The 18,198-nt window shown below is 39.6% G+C and overlaps 1 protein-coding gene across 6 annotated transcripts in view; it reads right to left on the bottom strand.

Annotated features, from left to right (window-relative positions):
• LOC101936768 (protein zyg-11 homolog B) overlaps window positions 1-18,198 on the bottom strand; it is a 38,139-nt gene that overhangs the window by 13,898 nt on the left and 6,043 nt on the right. For 5 of the 6 annotated variants that reach the window (XM_005284821.4, XM_042851428.2, XM_005284823.4 and 2 more), the window contains exons 2-6: window positions 12,748-12,913; window positions 10,464-11,218; window positions 6,086-6,226; window positions 4,902-5,078; window positions 862-926 (exon numbers count right to left, since the gene is read on the bottom strand). In XM_005284821.4, coding sequence (XP_005284878.1) covers window positions 862-926; window positions 4,902-5,078; window positions 6,086-6,226; window positions 10,464-11,218; window positions 12,748-12,913 — 1,304 coding nt within the window. Of the gene's footprint in view, window positions 1-861; window positions 927-4,901; window positions 5,079-6,085; window positions 6,227-10,463; window positions 11,219-12,747; window positions 12,914-14,992; window positions 16,863-18,198 lie in introns of those variants that run through there. The other variant, XM_024104905.3, reaches the window with a different exon arrangement.

The following is an 18,198-nucleotide window of genomic DNA, read 5'->3' as shown; positions in this document are numbered from 1 at the left end:
AGAGTGCTCGGGGGTCCATTTATCACGTCTAGACTAGACATGATAAATCGACCCCCGCTGGATCGAGCTCTGCCCGCCGATCCGGTGGGTAGTATAGACATACCCACAGAAAAGTTTCAACATCAGCTTTTACAACAGCCTTTAGGTAAACCAAGGAACACCACCAACAGAAATCTCTACTGAAAACGTGAAGAGCTTACAGTCTGCCAGCCTGCTACAGAAAATATAAAATCTTCAGTTAAGCCAAGATCACAGGGATTACTCAGATTTCAGGATCTGCTCCCCCAGTGTCTCTTTTACTAGACGTTTAATATAAAAGCACAAGGTTCTCTTTTGTAAAGAGCTGAAGGAGAATTGGCTGAAGACCAGACATAACCCCTCACTTTCTTTATCCTTCATCACCTGACCTAGGCATGTTGGATGCAAACCTTCCAACGACGTTTCTAAATAAAGGGACCACTGCAAAATGACAAAACTCACAATTCCAGAGAGTCAGCAAACTGGGGATTAAATTCTGACCTCTGTTACACCAGTGTAGAGCTGGAGTAATTTAACTGAAGTCAATTCCCTTGTCTAGACAAGGATTTTTTCAGACCTATAATCCATATAATTGTGAATTATGGGCCCCCAAAATTTCTCATGTATACACAAGTGAGTTACTATGGGATCTGAGATCAGAATCTAACCCTATGAATCAATATCTGGTCTCCAAAATGGCAGAGTTCTATTTTTCCTGAGACTAGGCCAACAATTAGCATATTTCAAAAATAAACGCCACAATCTAGGAGATTAAAAAATAACAACCAAAACCCATTGATATGTTACTCTACATCCCATTTTAATTAATAGGATTAAATTTACCTGTTAAATGGAACATCCTGAAGGATCCTGTCACTGCATAGTGAAAGAAGGCAGTTCTTCTGCAGCTGTATGAGATCAAAAAAGTGTTCAGCAGAAAAATACAAAAATTGCAAAGTGCTTCCTTGTTAGATAAGAATCGTGGAGTTTGATGGATCATGTACTGTACTGTAAATGGTTATACTTCTAAACAAGAGAAGTGTCAAATCAAAAACACGCACATTTTTCTAGAACAAAGCAAAGTCCTTTACATAACAATAACACCCTCTTCACTAGAGAATGTGCCATACAATACTGGGGAGTCAAGTTTCACATGGTCTCTTTACCCAATACAAAGTATAAAGGCTTTTTGGGGGTGAAAGTGGTGTCAAGTTGTACAATGCCAATTTCTTATTGTTAATTAAGGTTTCTAGAATGACTATTAATAATTGACCTCCAAATGGGTAGGGTCAACAACTTAATAAGAGCCAGGTAGACATGGCTACAGAGATATAATTGGCTGTACTATAGTCTTGCACCTAGAACATTTCTTCCTCTTACAATTAAACTCAATGGTCCAATAAGGTGGGAGAAACTGTTTTAAAAAAATCCATAACTTTCTTCAAAGCTATATCCCAAAACACAGAGCACTGTAAGCCAGTTATCCTATCACAATGAATGAGATCTGCAAATCATTCATGATCTCTAAAATCCATACTATAAAAATGGTTAATTTGTTGCCAACAGAGGAAAATACTAGAAAACCTTTGGAAGTGGACACAGGTAAAGAAATACCCCCAAAATATTTGGAAAAAGAGGTCTGTATCAAAACTGTCTAGACCGGGGTCTCAAACACACAGCCCATGGAGTTATTTCCTGCGGCCCCCCCATAGGCGGCGACTCCATTGGCAGCCAAGCTCCCCTCCCCCTCGGGCACCCTCCTCTCCCCAAGCACGCTGCGTCTCTGCTCCTCCGTCTACCTCCCAGCGCTTCCAGGCAGTCCTTAGGACTTTTCAGAGGGGGGGCAGGGGGGAGCGGAGTGGGGACGTGGCTCAGGGGAGGAGGCGGAGAAGAGGCAGGGCCGGAACGTGGATTTGGGGAAGGGGTTGGAATAGGGCAGGGGTGGGCAAACTATGGCCCGCGGGCCAGATCTGGCCCTTCAGGGCTTTGGATCCGGCCCGCGGGACTGCCTCCCATGGTGCCATGGGCCCCGCGCCCTCTCCAGAAGCGACCGGCACCACAGCCCTGGGCAGGGGGGCAGAGGGCTCAGTGCATTGCTCTTGCCTCCAGGCACCGCCCCCCACCCCCGCAGCTCCGATTGGCCGGGAACAGGGAACCGCGGCCAATGGGAGCTTCGGGGGAGGTACCTGGAGGCGCAACAAAGACAACACACATGGAGCCCTCTGCCCCCCCATCCTCCAGGGGCCGCAGCACTTCCTGGAGCGGCGCGGGGCTGAAGACAGGGCAAGCAGGCAGGGAGCCTGCCCTGGCCCCAGTGCGTGTCGCTGCCAGCCCGGAGCCTGAAGCCCTCCTGCACCCTCGCCCCCCCAGCTCCCTGCCCTAAGCCCCCTGCCTGCACCTTGCATCCCTCCTGCACCCCAACTCCCTGCCCTGAACCCCCTGCTGTCCCCTGCACCCCTGTGCACCCCAATCCTCTTCCCTGAGCCCCCTCATACACTCCACACCCCTCCTCTGCCCCAATCCCTTGCCCTGAGCCCCTTCCTGCACACCACACCCCCTCCCACACCCAGCACTCCCTCCCGCACCCCAACCCTGCATACAATTTCCCCACCCAGATGTGGCCCTCGGCCCAAAAAGTTTGCCCACCTCTGGAATAGGGACAGGGAGAGGGTGGAGTTGGGGCGGGGACTTTGGAGAAGGGGGTGGGAAAAGGTGGGGCAGGGGCGGGGCCTCATGGACTAGATGAGCAGTCTGAGGTATGAAGTTCAACACACATGATTCTTTACTGTGAGTAGTTAGAAAGAATGTTTGTTAAAAGTGGCAATGTATTTTGTATGAATAGTTACTTTAAAAAGTTCCTGCCATTACAGCTATGTTGATAGACTGTTAGTGTAGATCATCAGTGTTACTGACCACATACAGAATAGTTACAGGTGTTTATACTTTATTAAAAACCCTCTTCACATTACAGTTTTAAAAAAGTTAATATACTGACTTTTAATAGCATAGTGTATTACTCTTTTTTTTTCCTTCATTTTTGACAATACTTTTTTATCATTGTATGAAAAGATGTCAGTAATGTGGCCCTCAGGCCAATGTACTAGTCCTCATGTGGCCCTCGTGGTGATTTGAGTTTGAGATCCCTGGTCTAGACTAATAATACTCAGACCTCAGTGGTTCAGGAGCCAAATTAGCGATCAACATTACCCAAAAGAGCCACAGTAGTGTGAATGACAGGAGAAATATATACATCAACTAAATATTATTCTCACAGCAAATAAGTTAATAACTTAGTGCAAGTTGATATTTTAATTAGTTAATTACATAGTAAAAGCATCCTCATTGATTTAATTATTAACCAGAGAGTGTTTTAATTTCATGTGCTGCGAAGAACCATAGGAGACACATCAAAGAGCCATAGGTGACACATTAAAGAGCCAGTTGCACCAGTCTGATTATCACTGCTCTAGACCCATGGTGGAAGGGAAACACTGTACCAGATATTAAAAACAGGGCTTATTTGCCCCCAGTACACAGCCTTTAAAGGTGACATTTTAGACTGAGAATTGCCCAAAACATACTGCTGAGAATGGCAGCCTCTTTCATTATATCAGGCATTTGCTAACTTTTGGAAAAAGGTAGGCATTCATTCCTCACAGCCTGTGGAATGTGATATATCTCCCACACTTTTCAACTAGCTTGACCTCTTTGAAACACCTCACAAGCAAATCCTGCCAGGCCTAATGCTACTTTGCGGCTCATCATCCAAAATGAGTTTTGTAATTAGGGACTACACAAGAAGTTTCCACTTTCCTCCAATACATTCAATTAATCATGCTTTACTGAGCAATAACCCACAGGCAACATGTAGAGAGAAGTGGTACCCATATATCCAAAATTCTTTACCAGAAACTTTAGGGCTGTTTTTATAAAAGACAACGCAATCAGTTCTGGACTTTTACTTAACTCAATCCTGCCTGGATAATGATAATATCACGGTGATAACCATTGGGACATAGCTGTCAGATATCTAATGGTGGTATCTCTCCTGTTTGTCTCTCTCCTTTCTGTTCTGGTTCTTTGTTTTTTGCTGTGTGAGGAAACGTTTAGCACAGTTACTGAGTTTTGTGCATACCGTGGTTGATAAAGATGACAATAGGCATTATTTCTTTTATTTGCCTCTTATTGTCCTTGTTGATTAGTTTGATTTCAGTAAAATAAAGTCTTCAAAAAAGCCATGCTAGAGGAACATTGCTTCTACAAACTGCACTCCTATGAGGCAGAAAGTTCAACAGGGAAGTGACTCCAGGGAATGCAAAAATCAAGGACAGAAAGGCACCAGACATTCCTTGCCCATGTGTTTGTCAGTGGGAAAATGCAGCTACTATTAGTGCCTGTTAGGTGGAATCTCACTGTACAGTGACGCAGTTCATAGCAATAGTACAACCACAAATCCTTAATTCTAGTAAGTTAACTAGCCAACTGCACTTCTACAAGTTTTGTCATGCATCGTGATTATATTAACGTACTGCAGTCTAAGAGTCAAACTGTCACAAAGAGCAGCCTTTCAAGTTACCACATATCAGGTGTGCATACTGTACACAAACATATTTGGGTATATCTGTTCAAGGCCATCGTTGAGGTAGAGTCAGACCTTGCCTCTTCTCTGTTAAGTTCATATTGTTTTGCAACATCTACAGGGATGGTTAGATCTCCATCAAGTTTACGAGACAGCTGAGACTCTATTTAGCTTACAGTCAATACTTCATAGCATTAAAATAGTCTCAAAAGTAGAAACATCACAGCACCTGGGCTGTATTTCTATTATTAGACCTCCTGTTAAGATGAGAAATCCACAGAAAAAAGAAACCTAATATTTGTACCTGTTGATGGTTGGGAAAATGTTCCATGGCCTTAAGGAGTAAGTGAGTGACATCAGCCAGTAGTCGAACAGGCATGCCTGCTGCTAAATCTTGCTTGGTTAAGTTAAACACACATGCACTTGCTGCTAACTGCACAGGCAAGTTCAGAGGGTGATTTCGCATTCCAATAACCACGAGCTGAAAGACAAACAAAATCATATTCACATTATATATAAATCCACATACTGAAGAACAACCCTGGATCCATTGGTGATTTGGTGCCCCACAGTTCCTCCCTACCTCTCACTCAATTCAACAACCCATTCAACAACAAATGAGTGACATTTCAGTATCCCGAAAGAGCCTCTCTGCTTTTGCTCAGTTATTTCAAGCAAATAATCTTAATGCTACTACAGCAATAAGACTGCTAATTTACCATAGGCCTATAGCCATCCCTTCTCAGATTGTTTTTGGCTTTGTAAACTTGTCACAAATACCTTACACACAGGGAAATGGAAGAGTAATCTTTGCTGGTGATTGAATATCCAAACGCTCTTTGCAATTGACACTAACATGATCAAGCAGCAATATCTCCTGCTAACACAGTAGGGCTGGAAGAATCGTGATATTTTCTTAAAGTCACTTGTTTAATTTGAAAGATGCTGATCAATAATCTTTTTTGTTAGAAAACCGAACCTCTCTGATCTCTCCTTCCATTGGAATGATAAAGATTGAACTACCTCTGGGGCTCCAATGATACAAAGCTAGTGGCCTAGGGACAGGCTTTTAGTCTAATAACTCCTACAGGTAAGTCAATAGTCTGTCTATCTTTAAGCAATACTTGTTCAATAGTGAGCATGTCATAATGCAATATTAGGAGATTATTCTAAGCCATATTCAGAAGTATTTATTTGTAAAATGAATTCATACTGCTACTGAATTAGCCTGGTGCCTCTTTTCAGAGGAAAATCAACTCTTTTGCACCATCCACACCACTACCACATAAATCACTTTCACATGAACATTAACAGGAGCTTAATGATTTCTACTAAATCTCTTAAGCAATATCAAGTAACTAAACAGGCAGAAGAAAACTACATAACATACACTAAGTTTTCAGTATATTATAAGCTTTCCAGATGCTCATCTGAAGTTAAACTTACAGAACAGGGCAAGATTTTCTCATCTGAAGTGTATTGTTTTACCTTTAAAATTTCAGGCTTTGTTTTTTCCATAATGTGCGTAAGGCTGAATAGATGAAAGAGTGCTTCCCTCACAAAGAATGCCCGCTCACTGTACCGTTTCAGTGCTTCAGAAATCTGAGTTTCATTTGCTTCTCCAGACACCTAAGAACAGACAAAGAAGTTTATATTTCCATTTTTTAAAAGTTGTCATTACTGTATTTCAGAATTTGAAATTTCTTAATTGTGCAAAAATATTGTTCCAAAGCTGGTGGCATTTTATCCAAATCCCTGTGTTTTTAACATTTCATCTACCTAGTACATGATCTGCCTGCAGTAACCCAGGACTAGACATACTTTAGCATTCCCCATCGAAATAAGGTAACATTGTACAGTATAATAGGGCCCTACCAATTTCACGGTCATAGGATTTAAAAAATCATAAGTTTCATGATTTCAGATATTTAAATCTGAAATTTCATGGTGTTGTAACTGTAGGGGTCCTGACCCAACTCTGAAGGCAGCGTGGAAGTAAGGGTAGCATTGTATGGTATTGCCACCCTTACTTCTGCACTGCTGCTGGTGGCGTGCTGCCTTCAGATCTGGGCACCTGGCCAGCAGTCACCACTCTCCAGCCACCCAGCTCTGAAGGCGGCACAGAAGTAAGGGTGGCAATACTGCAACCACCCTACAATAACCTTGTGACCCCCCTCCACAACCCTCTTTTGAGTCGGGACCCCAGTTTGAGAAACGCTGGTCTCCCCCGTGAAATCTGTATAGTATAGGGTAAAAGTACACAAAAGACCAGATTTCACAGGGGAGACCAGATTTCACAGTCTGTGATGCATTTTTCATGGCTGTGAATTTGGTAGGGCCCTAAGTATAAACCAAAACTCAGCTTCAATCCAATCTTTGACCAGAACTCCCTGTAACCAATCAGGCAGGAGGAGTGTCACTCCATAACCAGGTTTCAGAGTAGCAGCCGTGTTAGTCTGTATCCGCAAAAAGAACAGGAGTACTTGTGGCACCTTAGAGACTAACAAATTTATTAGAGCATAAGCTTTCGTGGACTACAGCCCACTTCACTTCTTCGGCTGCATCCGAAGAAGTGGGCTGTAGTCCACGAAAGCTTATGCTCTAATAAATTTGTTAGTCTCTAAGATGCCACAAGTACTCTTGTTCTTTTTACTCCATAACCAATTAATGTTGCTGGTGTCAATTTTTGCCTTATAAGCAAGATTCACAGCTGCATGATCCATCACACACAAATGGGCACACGCTGCTGCTGAAACAATATAGTTGATGCAATTTTCTCAGCTGGAGGTGGTGCTTTGTTTTAGCCACACCAATGAGAGAAAGCTTCCGTTTTTGCAGGTTACTAATTAGTTCAATCAGTAGCTATAGCTTCCCAGAATTCTATTAATGAGAAGTATCATAGGTCCTATATTCTCTTTTTTAAAAAAAGAAAAAGATGTATTCTTAAAGCCTAGACTTTAACTCAACTTGCTAACTCATGTGAAAAACAACAATTGCCTTCACTAGAATTTACCTTGAGTTAATTAACGAGCACTGGAACAAATTGCCTAGGAAGGTTGTGGAATCTCTGTCATTGGAGGTTTTTAAGAGCAGATTAGACAAACATCTGTCAGGAATGGTTTAGTTCAGTGTTTCTCAAACTGTGGGTTGGGACCCCAAAGTGGGTTGCAACCCCATTTAATGGGATCACCAGGGCTGGCATTAGACTGGCTGGGGACCAGGGATGAAGCTTGAGCTCCACCACCCAGGGCAGAAGCCAAAGCCTTAGCCTCACCACCCAGGGCTGAAGCCTGAGACCCAGCGCGCAGGGCCAAAACTAAAGCCCAAGGGCTTCAGCCCTGGATGATGGGAATCAGGCTTTTGGCTTTGGCCCCCATGCCAGGGGCAGTGGAGCTCAGGCAGGCTCAGGCTTCAGTCCCCCCTCCTGGTCGTGTAGTAATTTTTGTTGTCAGAAGGGAGTTGCAGTGCAATGAAGTTTGAGAACCCCTGGTCTAGTTATTACTTAGTCCTGCCTTGAGAGAAGGGGACTGGACTAGATGACCTATTGAGATCCCTTCCAGTCCTACACTTCTATGAGTCCCCATAAAACTCAGGTTAAGAACACACTTTTCTTTTCTTTTTTGGCAGTCAAGACAAAAGAACTTAGGCTTTGGAAAGTACCTTTAAAAAATGTCCCTTGCTCACCTGGTATCTTTTTCACCCCCGTTACAGCAAGCACTCCCATTATCTAATGCCATTGCTTTTTAAATCTCTTTATAGGTAAGCAATATGCTTTGGTACTTCATGTGTTTCCTAGGGGCAAGTAAATGTTCACTGACTGCAGTTGGTGAATTGTTATTTGCAAGGGGGGGAGGGGATGGCTCAGTCATACACATAAAAAAGTTACGTTAATTCACCTCAGGATATCTGAAGGGATATATGTTTGGCTCCTTTACAAGTTGCCAAGAGACTTTGCATTTGATGTGTTTATATAAGTCCACAATCAATGTTCTGCATCCCATATTGCTTGGGCCAAACAAATCTCTCAGATCTTGCTGACAGACCAGGAAATAATCTTTCATACTACAGTGTTCTGAGAGATGCTGTTGCCATGTTTTTACTTGCTCTATTGATAAAATACAGTGTTGATTATCACTAAACTACGATGCATTTTGCAAGTAAAAAACCCCACACCATTTGGAACTCTTATGTCTCTTATGTCTGTCTCACATACTATATTACCTAGGGTTATCAGTTTATCTTCATAAGATATTTCATAGAGAAGTTTTGCTGGACTGTTCTACAACTGTTCTGATCTCACTGGAAATTACTGCCTACTGTTTATTCTTACAGTACAAAAATCAGCTGCTCACACATTAGCAGACATTTCAATATAACTGAATTTGTACCTAAATTCATGGCAGAGCTAAAACCATTATGGAGCTGGTACAGCATAATCTTGAAGAAAGCCAAACTATACAAAAAGCATGGTATGACAAGAAGACAAGTGAAAGAGCCTTTAATATAGATGTTTTGGTATTAGCCACTACAAAAAGCATGAAATACTCTCATGGGAGGATCCCTCTGAGGTGATAGAGAAACTAAATGAAGTTACTTATCAGGTACAAAAACCCTATAGTCGGGGTTTACCTCAAACTGTTCATATTAGCAGAGTAAAAGCTTACCATAACGGAGAGGCTATAGTAAACAGGATATGCTATGCAGATACCTCTCTTAGACTTAATGTCTGAGAGTAATGGGGAGAACTCTTTAGAGAGCATTAATTTAAGTGAAGGGCTAACCCCCATAAAAAAAAAAAGTAGTGGCTGTGTTACAAAGTCAAAAAATGGTATTCTCTAACAAACCTGATTTCACTTACCAGAGAGACCACCACATTAACACCAGTGATGCACACCTAGTAAATAGAAGGGCTTACAGAACTATAGGGACAATGAGGGAACAGATCAAGGGAGAGATGCACACCCATTTTGGCCAGTCCAGATTTTAGGAAAGTATTTGAATTGAATTGATGCATCCAACACAGGCCTAGGAGATGTACTGAAGCAGACCAGGAAGAAACACCCCATTGCATTCTGAGCAAAAAACCTGTCTCTCACTGAACAGAATTACCTGGTAATAGAAATGGAATGTTACGCTATTGTGTGGGGTGTAAAACAGCTCAGATAATTCCAACAGGTGGTTCAGGGTGTTAACAGATCACTCACCATTAATATGGTTCGAGAGAACAAAAGGAATCAACTCCAGATTGCTACGCTGGAGTATAGCTTTGCAGGAGTATTAAACATATTGAGGGGTTTGAGAACAAGGTAGCCAATGCCCTATCCAGAAAAGAGGGGGCAGAAGTGAGGCTCACATCATGGTGTGTCACTGATGTAATAAAAGGGCTGGGTGACAGGCAGAAACATCGATCTGAAAAACAGATGTTGAGCTGGAGTACAAAAGTAGTTCCTGAATATAAAGTTTTATTGCATCTAGTGTGTTAAGTAGAACTGCTCAAAGCTGCAGTCAAATGCCAATGCATCAATATGAATGAGGCTTTGAAATATTGATGCTTTATGCTAGAGGTCATGCCAAGGAACCAGAGTTTATTATGCCAATAAATAGTTTCAGACTATCCAGTGCTATCGTCCTGTTCCCATAGGTTTGATATCTCAAAGCAGTACTTCAAGACTCATTGACTGGTATAGAAAAATAGACAATATGACCCAAATTTTGGCACAGGAACAGTTACACGAAGGCCTGAGTTATTAGCAATTGCCATTAACAGATAAAAATACTATGATGGGAGGTGAACCTATAATTTCATTCTGGGAGAACCACATGTTTGTTGTAACCACCTTAAATAGACAAAATTAAAAAGTCAAACCTTTAAGTTTCCTTCTCCTGTAAGGAATTCTGAGTAGCCAGCATCAGTAGCTAACAGTCCCACAAACTGCATTGTTGGTCTTTGTTGAATAAATGCTTCTACAGCTTCATCTGTAACATGCTTTCTTCCGGAAATGTCCAAAGACACAAGGTTAGGTAGGATATCTTTCTGTTCTAGTAAACGAAGTGCTATATCTGATGTGAATTGTTTATCATCTGAAATATCAAGATGATTCAGATATTTTAGTTCTCTTAGAACATCCAAAATCTGTGTGGTCGTCATTTTCAAGCATTTCAGTTGGTGCATGGTCAGAGACTTAAGTTGATCCTTGCAGGTGAGGAGTGCAGTTATGTCAGTGACAGAGGTATTGGATATATCTAGACTTTCTAACCTTGGAAGTGATGCAACATCTGCTAAGTCTTCATTGTAGAACAGCACATTGGTAATGCTCAAAGCACGAAGACCAGACAACTGACTGAAGCATCTTTCATATGGGTCTTCCAAGGAGAGAGTTAATGAGTTCAGCACAAGGCACTGAAGGTTTTGTTGGATCCATTTATTGCTGCCAAGTCCACTTATGATGTCTGTGATTGTAATATCTGCATTCACCCCCGTAGCATCAAGTTCTACCAGCTTGTGATGGCAAAATGCCTTCCGGAAAGCCACTGCAGAGATTTTTGCTTTGCGGATACAAGCTCGTTTCAAACGCATCTGGTTGCCTCTAAAGATGCCCACAGTTCCATCATTTAGCAGCCCTGTTGGAAAACAGCAATAAGTTTATGTTATATTACAGATTTTTTTTTAAAAAATCTATGGGAGGGGGGGAATGACAAGGGTTAACAAGAATAACTGGTTCATAATACACAGTTTGGAGTCAATGTAGTTATAATTAGGGGTCTACCAAATTCACAGCCGTGTAAATTGCGTCACGGACCATGAAATCTGGTCTCCCCCATGAAATCTGTCTCTGGCTGCCCAGCTCTTAAGGCAGGGCTGCCACAGCACAGAAGTAAGGGTGGAACTATCATGCCACCCATATTTGTCCACTGCTGCTGGCAGGCAGCATTGCCTTCTGAACTGGGCACCCAGCCAGCAGCCACCACTCTCCACTCTGCCTTCAGAGCTGGGTGGCGGGAGAGTGGCAGCTGCTGGCCAGGTGGCCAGCTCTGAAGGCAATATTGCCTGCCAGCAGCAGCAGAGAAGTAAGGGTGGCATGGTATTTCCATCCTGCCATAGCTTCAAGAAATGCAGAAGTAAGAGTGGCAATACTGCAACACCCTAACAGGCTTGTGACCCCCTTTTGGGTCTGGGCCCCTAGTTTCAGAAACTCTGCGGAGAAATCACACATTTTTCACAGGTTGGTCACGGCATAAATAGCAACATATACAAAACCTAATCTGCTTCGTATAAGGCTGAAAAGTTCAACTGAGAAGTTCAATTAACCGGTCTTTAAAAAAACCTTGAATTATGTTTGAAATGGACATTTTAGACTAAAACCTGCATTTATATGGACCTACCACAAACTTATGAGAACTGGTTAGAAATTTGACAAAAAAACTAAACATTTTGCTGAGGTTCCACCCACCCTCCATTTCCTGGCCGGTCCATATTGAAGGCCTGGAGTCTGATATCAGAAACAGGGTGGCCACCCTTATCAAAAAATAGACTTTAGTGAAGACATATGTTAAGCCTTCATTTAATATATAGTTAGAAGAAGAAAAGAATGGTTTTGACAGTTTTTTATAGTGCATTCCCTGGTTTGGTTTGTCTTTTCAGCAAGGAAATACATATTATGCACACTGCTTACTGTGTAACATGAAATGAATGAAGGTGTTATAGACAGATGATTTTAGATGTAATTATGCAGATACAGGGTGGAACAGACAGACTTCAGTTAATTCCTCCATGAAAGATACTATTAACATTCAAATTAAATATCTGAGCATCTCCAGAAAGAGAGAGGATTAAAGGAATCTGATGAACTGACAGAAATAAGAACCCCAGAGAAAAGTGCTGACATCTAATTGAAAAGAAACATTAAACTGAGGTCATAAACATGGGACAAAGGAGATTTTATCCACGAGGGCAGCTATCTATCCATCCATGATGCATTCAGCAGAAGTTGTGACAAAGCCAGAAGAGCAAAAATCCCTCTTCACTGGAGATTAAGGAAGAAGGTTCATGTGGCTCCAGTGCCAGATTCTACTAGACTATAAAGTAGGGGCTGCAATGTCATATTCTAGTGGAAAACCTACAGCTGCTGCCTTCAAAATAAAGATTTTACCATGAAATGCCATAGTCTGCAGCAGTCGATCAGCCACTTCTTGTGGAAATATTCCAGGCTCCTGCAAGCACAGTGTTCCATCTTGCCTTTCTGTACAAAACTTCTCTAGGTCAGCAGTCAGAAAATTCAAGCAGATATCAAGTAAAGTATATGGAGATGCCTCCTCCTGTCATAAGCAAAACACAACCAAATTACTGAGACATTAGAGTTAAATCAAAAATATTGGCCATGAATGATCAAGCCCATTTATAAACATAGTATTTTGGTACCAGTCAGTGTTTTCTTAGCACAATTCTCATCACTAACGTCAAGGGTAGCATTACAAAATTGGCTGAGGGGACACCCTATTATCATACATTCAATTTTAACTATTAAATCTCTCGCTTTGCATCTGAAGAATAACATCCTTTTAAATTTAGTTAATATATTAAATATGATCCTACAGTAATTTAATGGAATATACTGCATTATGATGATGTTGCTGTTTCCATTTCCCTATTCCAAACAAAAGAGAGACAGGATGTTTAAAACACATTATATTCAAAAGAAACATTAAACTCCCATCATGAACTAGCTGGTGTAGAGACTATGCTTTTGTCGGATACTGGTATATCGTCTGCTGAAGTGCAAAGCCAAAATGCGGATTAGTTTATAGCAAGGTGGATTAAAACAGAATAATTATTTTTTAAAAATCAGATTTTTAAGTTAAATATATTTTTCTTTTTATAAATAAATCTGTTTAAATTTAAAATCTGAAATTATAACAACCAATGTTAATGCCTAAACATCATATAATCTTAAAATCATTTAAATAAATAACCAAAAATTTTACACTGCAATAATGAGCTCTTCAAGTTTTTAATCGGTGTTACTTTTTAAAATATATACAAACTCATGAGGAAAACATCTTTAACTGTGACAGTCAACTCCAGTTTTATAAATGTGTCATAATTTCATGCACTCCATTAAGAATCTATATTATTTTCAATCTTTATATTGGAGCAAACGCTGATGTTTCACAAATGCTATTTCAATTTCTGTTGTGTACAAAAGTTTTTGCCTTCATCACTTTTAGTTTAGCAGCAAATGCAGAGGGAATATTTTGTTAGTTTGGATTAGTTAATTCAAAGTTGAGAAACTACTTGTCATCTGAGAAAGCAGGAAAACTTGTTTTCCTCTTCAAATCTATAAATAAAAACGAGGTGGGAGACAATGAGATCTACTAATTCTAAAATCTGAAGATTAGATGCCAAAATACATTTGAAAATCTGACCCAAATGTGCAGATAAATCACTAATTATAGTTAATCCTTCCTTTGTTCTAAAAGAAAAATATGTTTTGATAAACGTATGTTTCTTATGTAACCAGCATATTTAAGGCAGTTATATTTAACTAATAAAAATAAGTATTAAATATTTTTGTTCATTTTTAGTTGAATCCCAATTTCCATCCAAATGCAGCTTGACACAAACCAAGAGTGGAAAATTATCTAGTAAATAAGAAATGCATCATTCACCATTTCTTAATGTGATAAAAATTGTAAAAATTAAGAATCTGAATAATGTATGTGGAGCGAGATATATCTACCCATTAAAGCAGTTAGTGTGTCCTCCTGATTAGCAAAAATGTATTCAAAAATTAGAGTAAAGGCTATATTTAGATGCGAGTTAACATGTTTTAATGGTTATACCAACCAATGAGAATAAAATTTTCTTTAGGAAAATTACTGAAAAGTACAAATGCAAAACAAGATTAAAATAAATGCTTTAAATCAAGGTTTCCTGATTGCTGATTTAAATCAACCCACCCTGCTTCAAACCTACTAGAAATGAAAAGCTGAAAGTTTAAAATAGCCTCAAAATAAGGGGCAACATTCTATTAATGCTAAAACTGATAAATGACAAACAGTATTTAAGTACAAGATTAAAAAGGACTGAAGAAGACTGTTCATTACTGTACCAAGCTGGGACCCAAAGTGACAATTTTTATAGTCTTCTTTCAAATCATAGCCAACATTTTTTCACCTTGTGTTGGAATTATTATTATTTATGCAGAGTATTACCATGACACTAATTTAACCCTAAATTCCTTTATTAAATCCAAAGGCTAAATGGTATTTATACAATTGCTCTAAAGATTCCTAAAAAGCCTAAATAATAAGCAATTTACTACGTCCAAACAGTAGCAAACATTTATAAGCATTTGATCAAGATACTTACAAACAGACTAAACTTGGGATGCTTACCTATACTTGTTGGCTTCAACATGGTCAGGCAGGTATTAGCAATGAACCCTTTAAGAGTTTACTTTTTATACCCGTCAACAAACAAGTGAGATCATTGCCAGTTACTGACTTCAGCTAAAAACCAATTTAAGACCGTTCACCCTTATTTCCAGTCTTAATCCAGGTAAGATTTACAACCTTCTTTCTTTTCAAGGTCTTTGCTCTCCTCCTTCTTACTGACCAACAGTTTTTCCATTGCACCTGGGTTCCCAGAGGCTTCAACACTGGAATGTGGGTTGGGAAGGGACATGGGAACTCATTTTAAGACAGATTCTTTTGGTCTTATTTAAAACCATCTGCAGCCACCCCATTTGTCAGAGCCTTTTTTTTTTTTTTTTTTTTTTTTAAAGAAGCTTTCCCTTATCTCATTAGTTATTCTTTGAACCAGACATTCTCCCTACTTTATTCCTACTGACCTTATAACTCAGTATTTTCAAGGCCTTCCTTCTACTTGCTAGTCAAGGCCCTTCTTTACAACACACACACACACACACACTCTCTCTCTCTCTTCCTTAACCAAACTAACCCTAATTCTTTAATTTCATATTTATCCTACACATAGTGCCAAGGTATTGCAAAACATATCCTTGGGTATATCAGACACTAACAGCAAGACAGGAAATAATCATGAGAAACCTCTGAACTTCTCTTATTAATATTAATACATAATCTTAATCTTTTAATATAGTTTTTCTGTTCAGTCTTCTAGTGCCCAATAACAGCCTACTGTTTTTAATCAACCAGATTCCATCATAAGGAGTGACTCACAAACATTATAAATCATTCTCAACACTAACACCAAAGAATGCTGAGTGACCGGTACATATTCCCCTACACGATTCTGAAAATAAGGGTGTCAATTTTTGATACATCTCAAACTCCAAGAGCAATGTTATTTTGCCTTTAAACTGAATGTTCTGGCTATATTTGTCTTTTATTTCTACTTTATGTGGCTTCCATTCTGTTACTTCATCTGCCTCATGTAATCCTCTTTGTTAACTCATTAAGATGTATCTTTTTATAAATGAACTGTTCCATGTAATACTGCATACTTTCAGGAACTTCACCCTACCTTTGTCCCATCTTTAACCAATCACATGTAGTCAGCTAAATTTTAATTTAACACAGTTGAGAGTTGCAAGCACAGGGCTGGGAACCAGAAGCTCCAAATCATAATTCCTACTCAGACAAACTTCCTCTACGACCTTTGATTGGTAACTCAAATTCTCTGCCTCGGTTTCCCCATCTGTAAAAGGAAGACTATTCTTACTTGCCTCACAGGGGACTTGTAGTGCTTAGTGTTTACAAAAATACTCTGAAGTATTGTTATTGTACTTTATTACTAATTAACTAGTTTTCTTACAAGATTTGTTGGACATTACCAGTAAGCAGTAAATTTTGGCTACAGCTGTACTCAAAGATATTAAGGGGGGGGGGAAATGGAATGTCTAGACTCTTTTGCTTCTTTATGATGTATAAAGGATGCCTGAAAGTCTTCTGATCTGGCTAATCATTTCAAAATCACTTCTCTTTAAAAGTGGAGGGGGAAGAAACTGTCTATCCTAAAATTACTTCACACATTGAAGAGCATATGACGACTGTTGATTCTCAATCAAGAATCAGCATATCAATAGCATATGAAATCTACTCCCATTTAATAAAAGATGTCCCTTGCTCACATCAACTCCAGTGCTTGTAATTTGCTGCTTCAACATCTGACAGAGGCAAAACAATGATGATATTAATTGTTTTTGCCAGAAAAGCTAAGTACTTCTGTGTATCAGAGATTAAAGTCCAATGATGTTATTAGGCTTTGCTGATGGACCAGTAGCTGAAATAAATTGGGAAGATAGGGGTGCAGATTAAAAAATTGTCTGTTTGTGATCAGAGATGAGCCCAGACCAATACCATAGATCCAAACACCCCTGAATTTTAGGGGAAGTTCAAATAAAAATATTAAAGCTTCAGCGCATCTCTAGTCTGATTCCGTTCAAAATGCTTATTCTTCACGCCAGAAGGGCATCCAACGATATCCATTAACTAGGATTAATTATACACACACCAGTAACACCACACATCTTTCATGAACTTCATTGATTCCCATAGTGGTGGGCATGAGGCTGTGTGCACTGCTTCTGTAAAGCTGTGGCATACAGCCAGGTGCGAGGGAGCTTGGGAAGGTTTTTGGCATAAACTGTACAGTGAGGCAGAAGACCCAGTAGGGCAATACTGTTTTCTGTGTTCTACTGAAGTTCCTCAATAAGTGTCAGGGGGAAAAAAGTGACTTCTTGGAATTCTCTACTGTTGTAACGTGACAATGGGGACATGCTCTATAACTATTTTATCAGAGCCAGAAGCATTTCTGATCTTCTAATGTACTGTCCTTTTCCTTAAAAAGGACATGTTCAAGATCTTATGCTAAAAAGAAATAGAGTCCTTGCCTGTGTTTAAGACCATATGAGGTTAGAGGTGAAATAATTTTCAAAATTTTACTTTTCTATTTATGCTGTTAAGTTTTTGCATTTCACTCAACTTGGAAAATGGAAATGAACTATAGTAGTTTCCCTTTTGTTTCTAATTAATTTCACTTTCCAGCTCTCGCGCATTAACACAGTGCTGCCATGTTCAACTTGTAAACACTGCCTAGGACTGATTAAATCTGAACAAAAGCTGTTTTATATAGAAATATACACAAACATTTCTATTGAAATGTGTGATTAGACTTTTGTATACACAGCCTAAATTACCTATCTAAACTACTTGACGGAGTCCCTTCGATCTCAGTACTTTTCCATCCTGTCAAGTTCATATAAATAAAAGTCACAAGGCAGGCAGTCAAAAAGATAAGCAGACCTCATGTGTCTTTTCTGGTGTACATCTGAAAGACTGACATATTATTACTCAAGATACATAACAGCATTATACTGATGCAGCGAAGAGTGACTATAGTTTTGCCTTATAAAGTAGAATAGTTTTCTTTAGCTTTTTAAAAGCTTTTGTTTAAAAACAATGAATGACTATTTTAATAGATGTTTTATTAAGCATGAAAAACTATGAAAAATTAAATTGTATTTAGTAGTATACATTATAAGTTAATAAAATAAACGGCACGGATTTCAGCATCTAACAGCAACCTAATGCACATGGCAGCCTGAAGCATAATGCCT

Source organism: Chrysemys picta, chromosome 8 (genome assembly GCF_011386835.1).
Source record: "Chrysemys picta bellii isolate R12L10 chromosome 8, ASM1138683v2, whole genome shotgun sequence".
In the NCBI taxonomy this organism is placed as follows: domain Eukaryota; kingdom Metazoa; phylum Chordata; order Testudines; family Emydidae; genus Chrysemys; species Chrysemys picta.
Note: the sequence above shows the minus strand (reverse complement) of the source record. Positions and strands in the feature narration are given on the sequence as shown.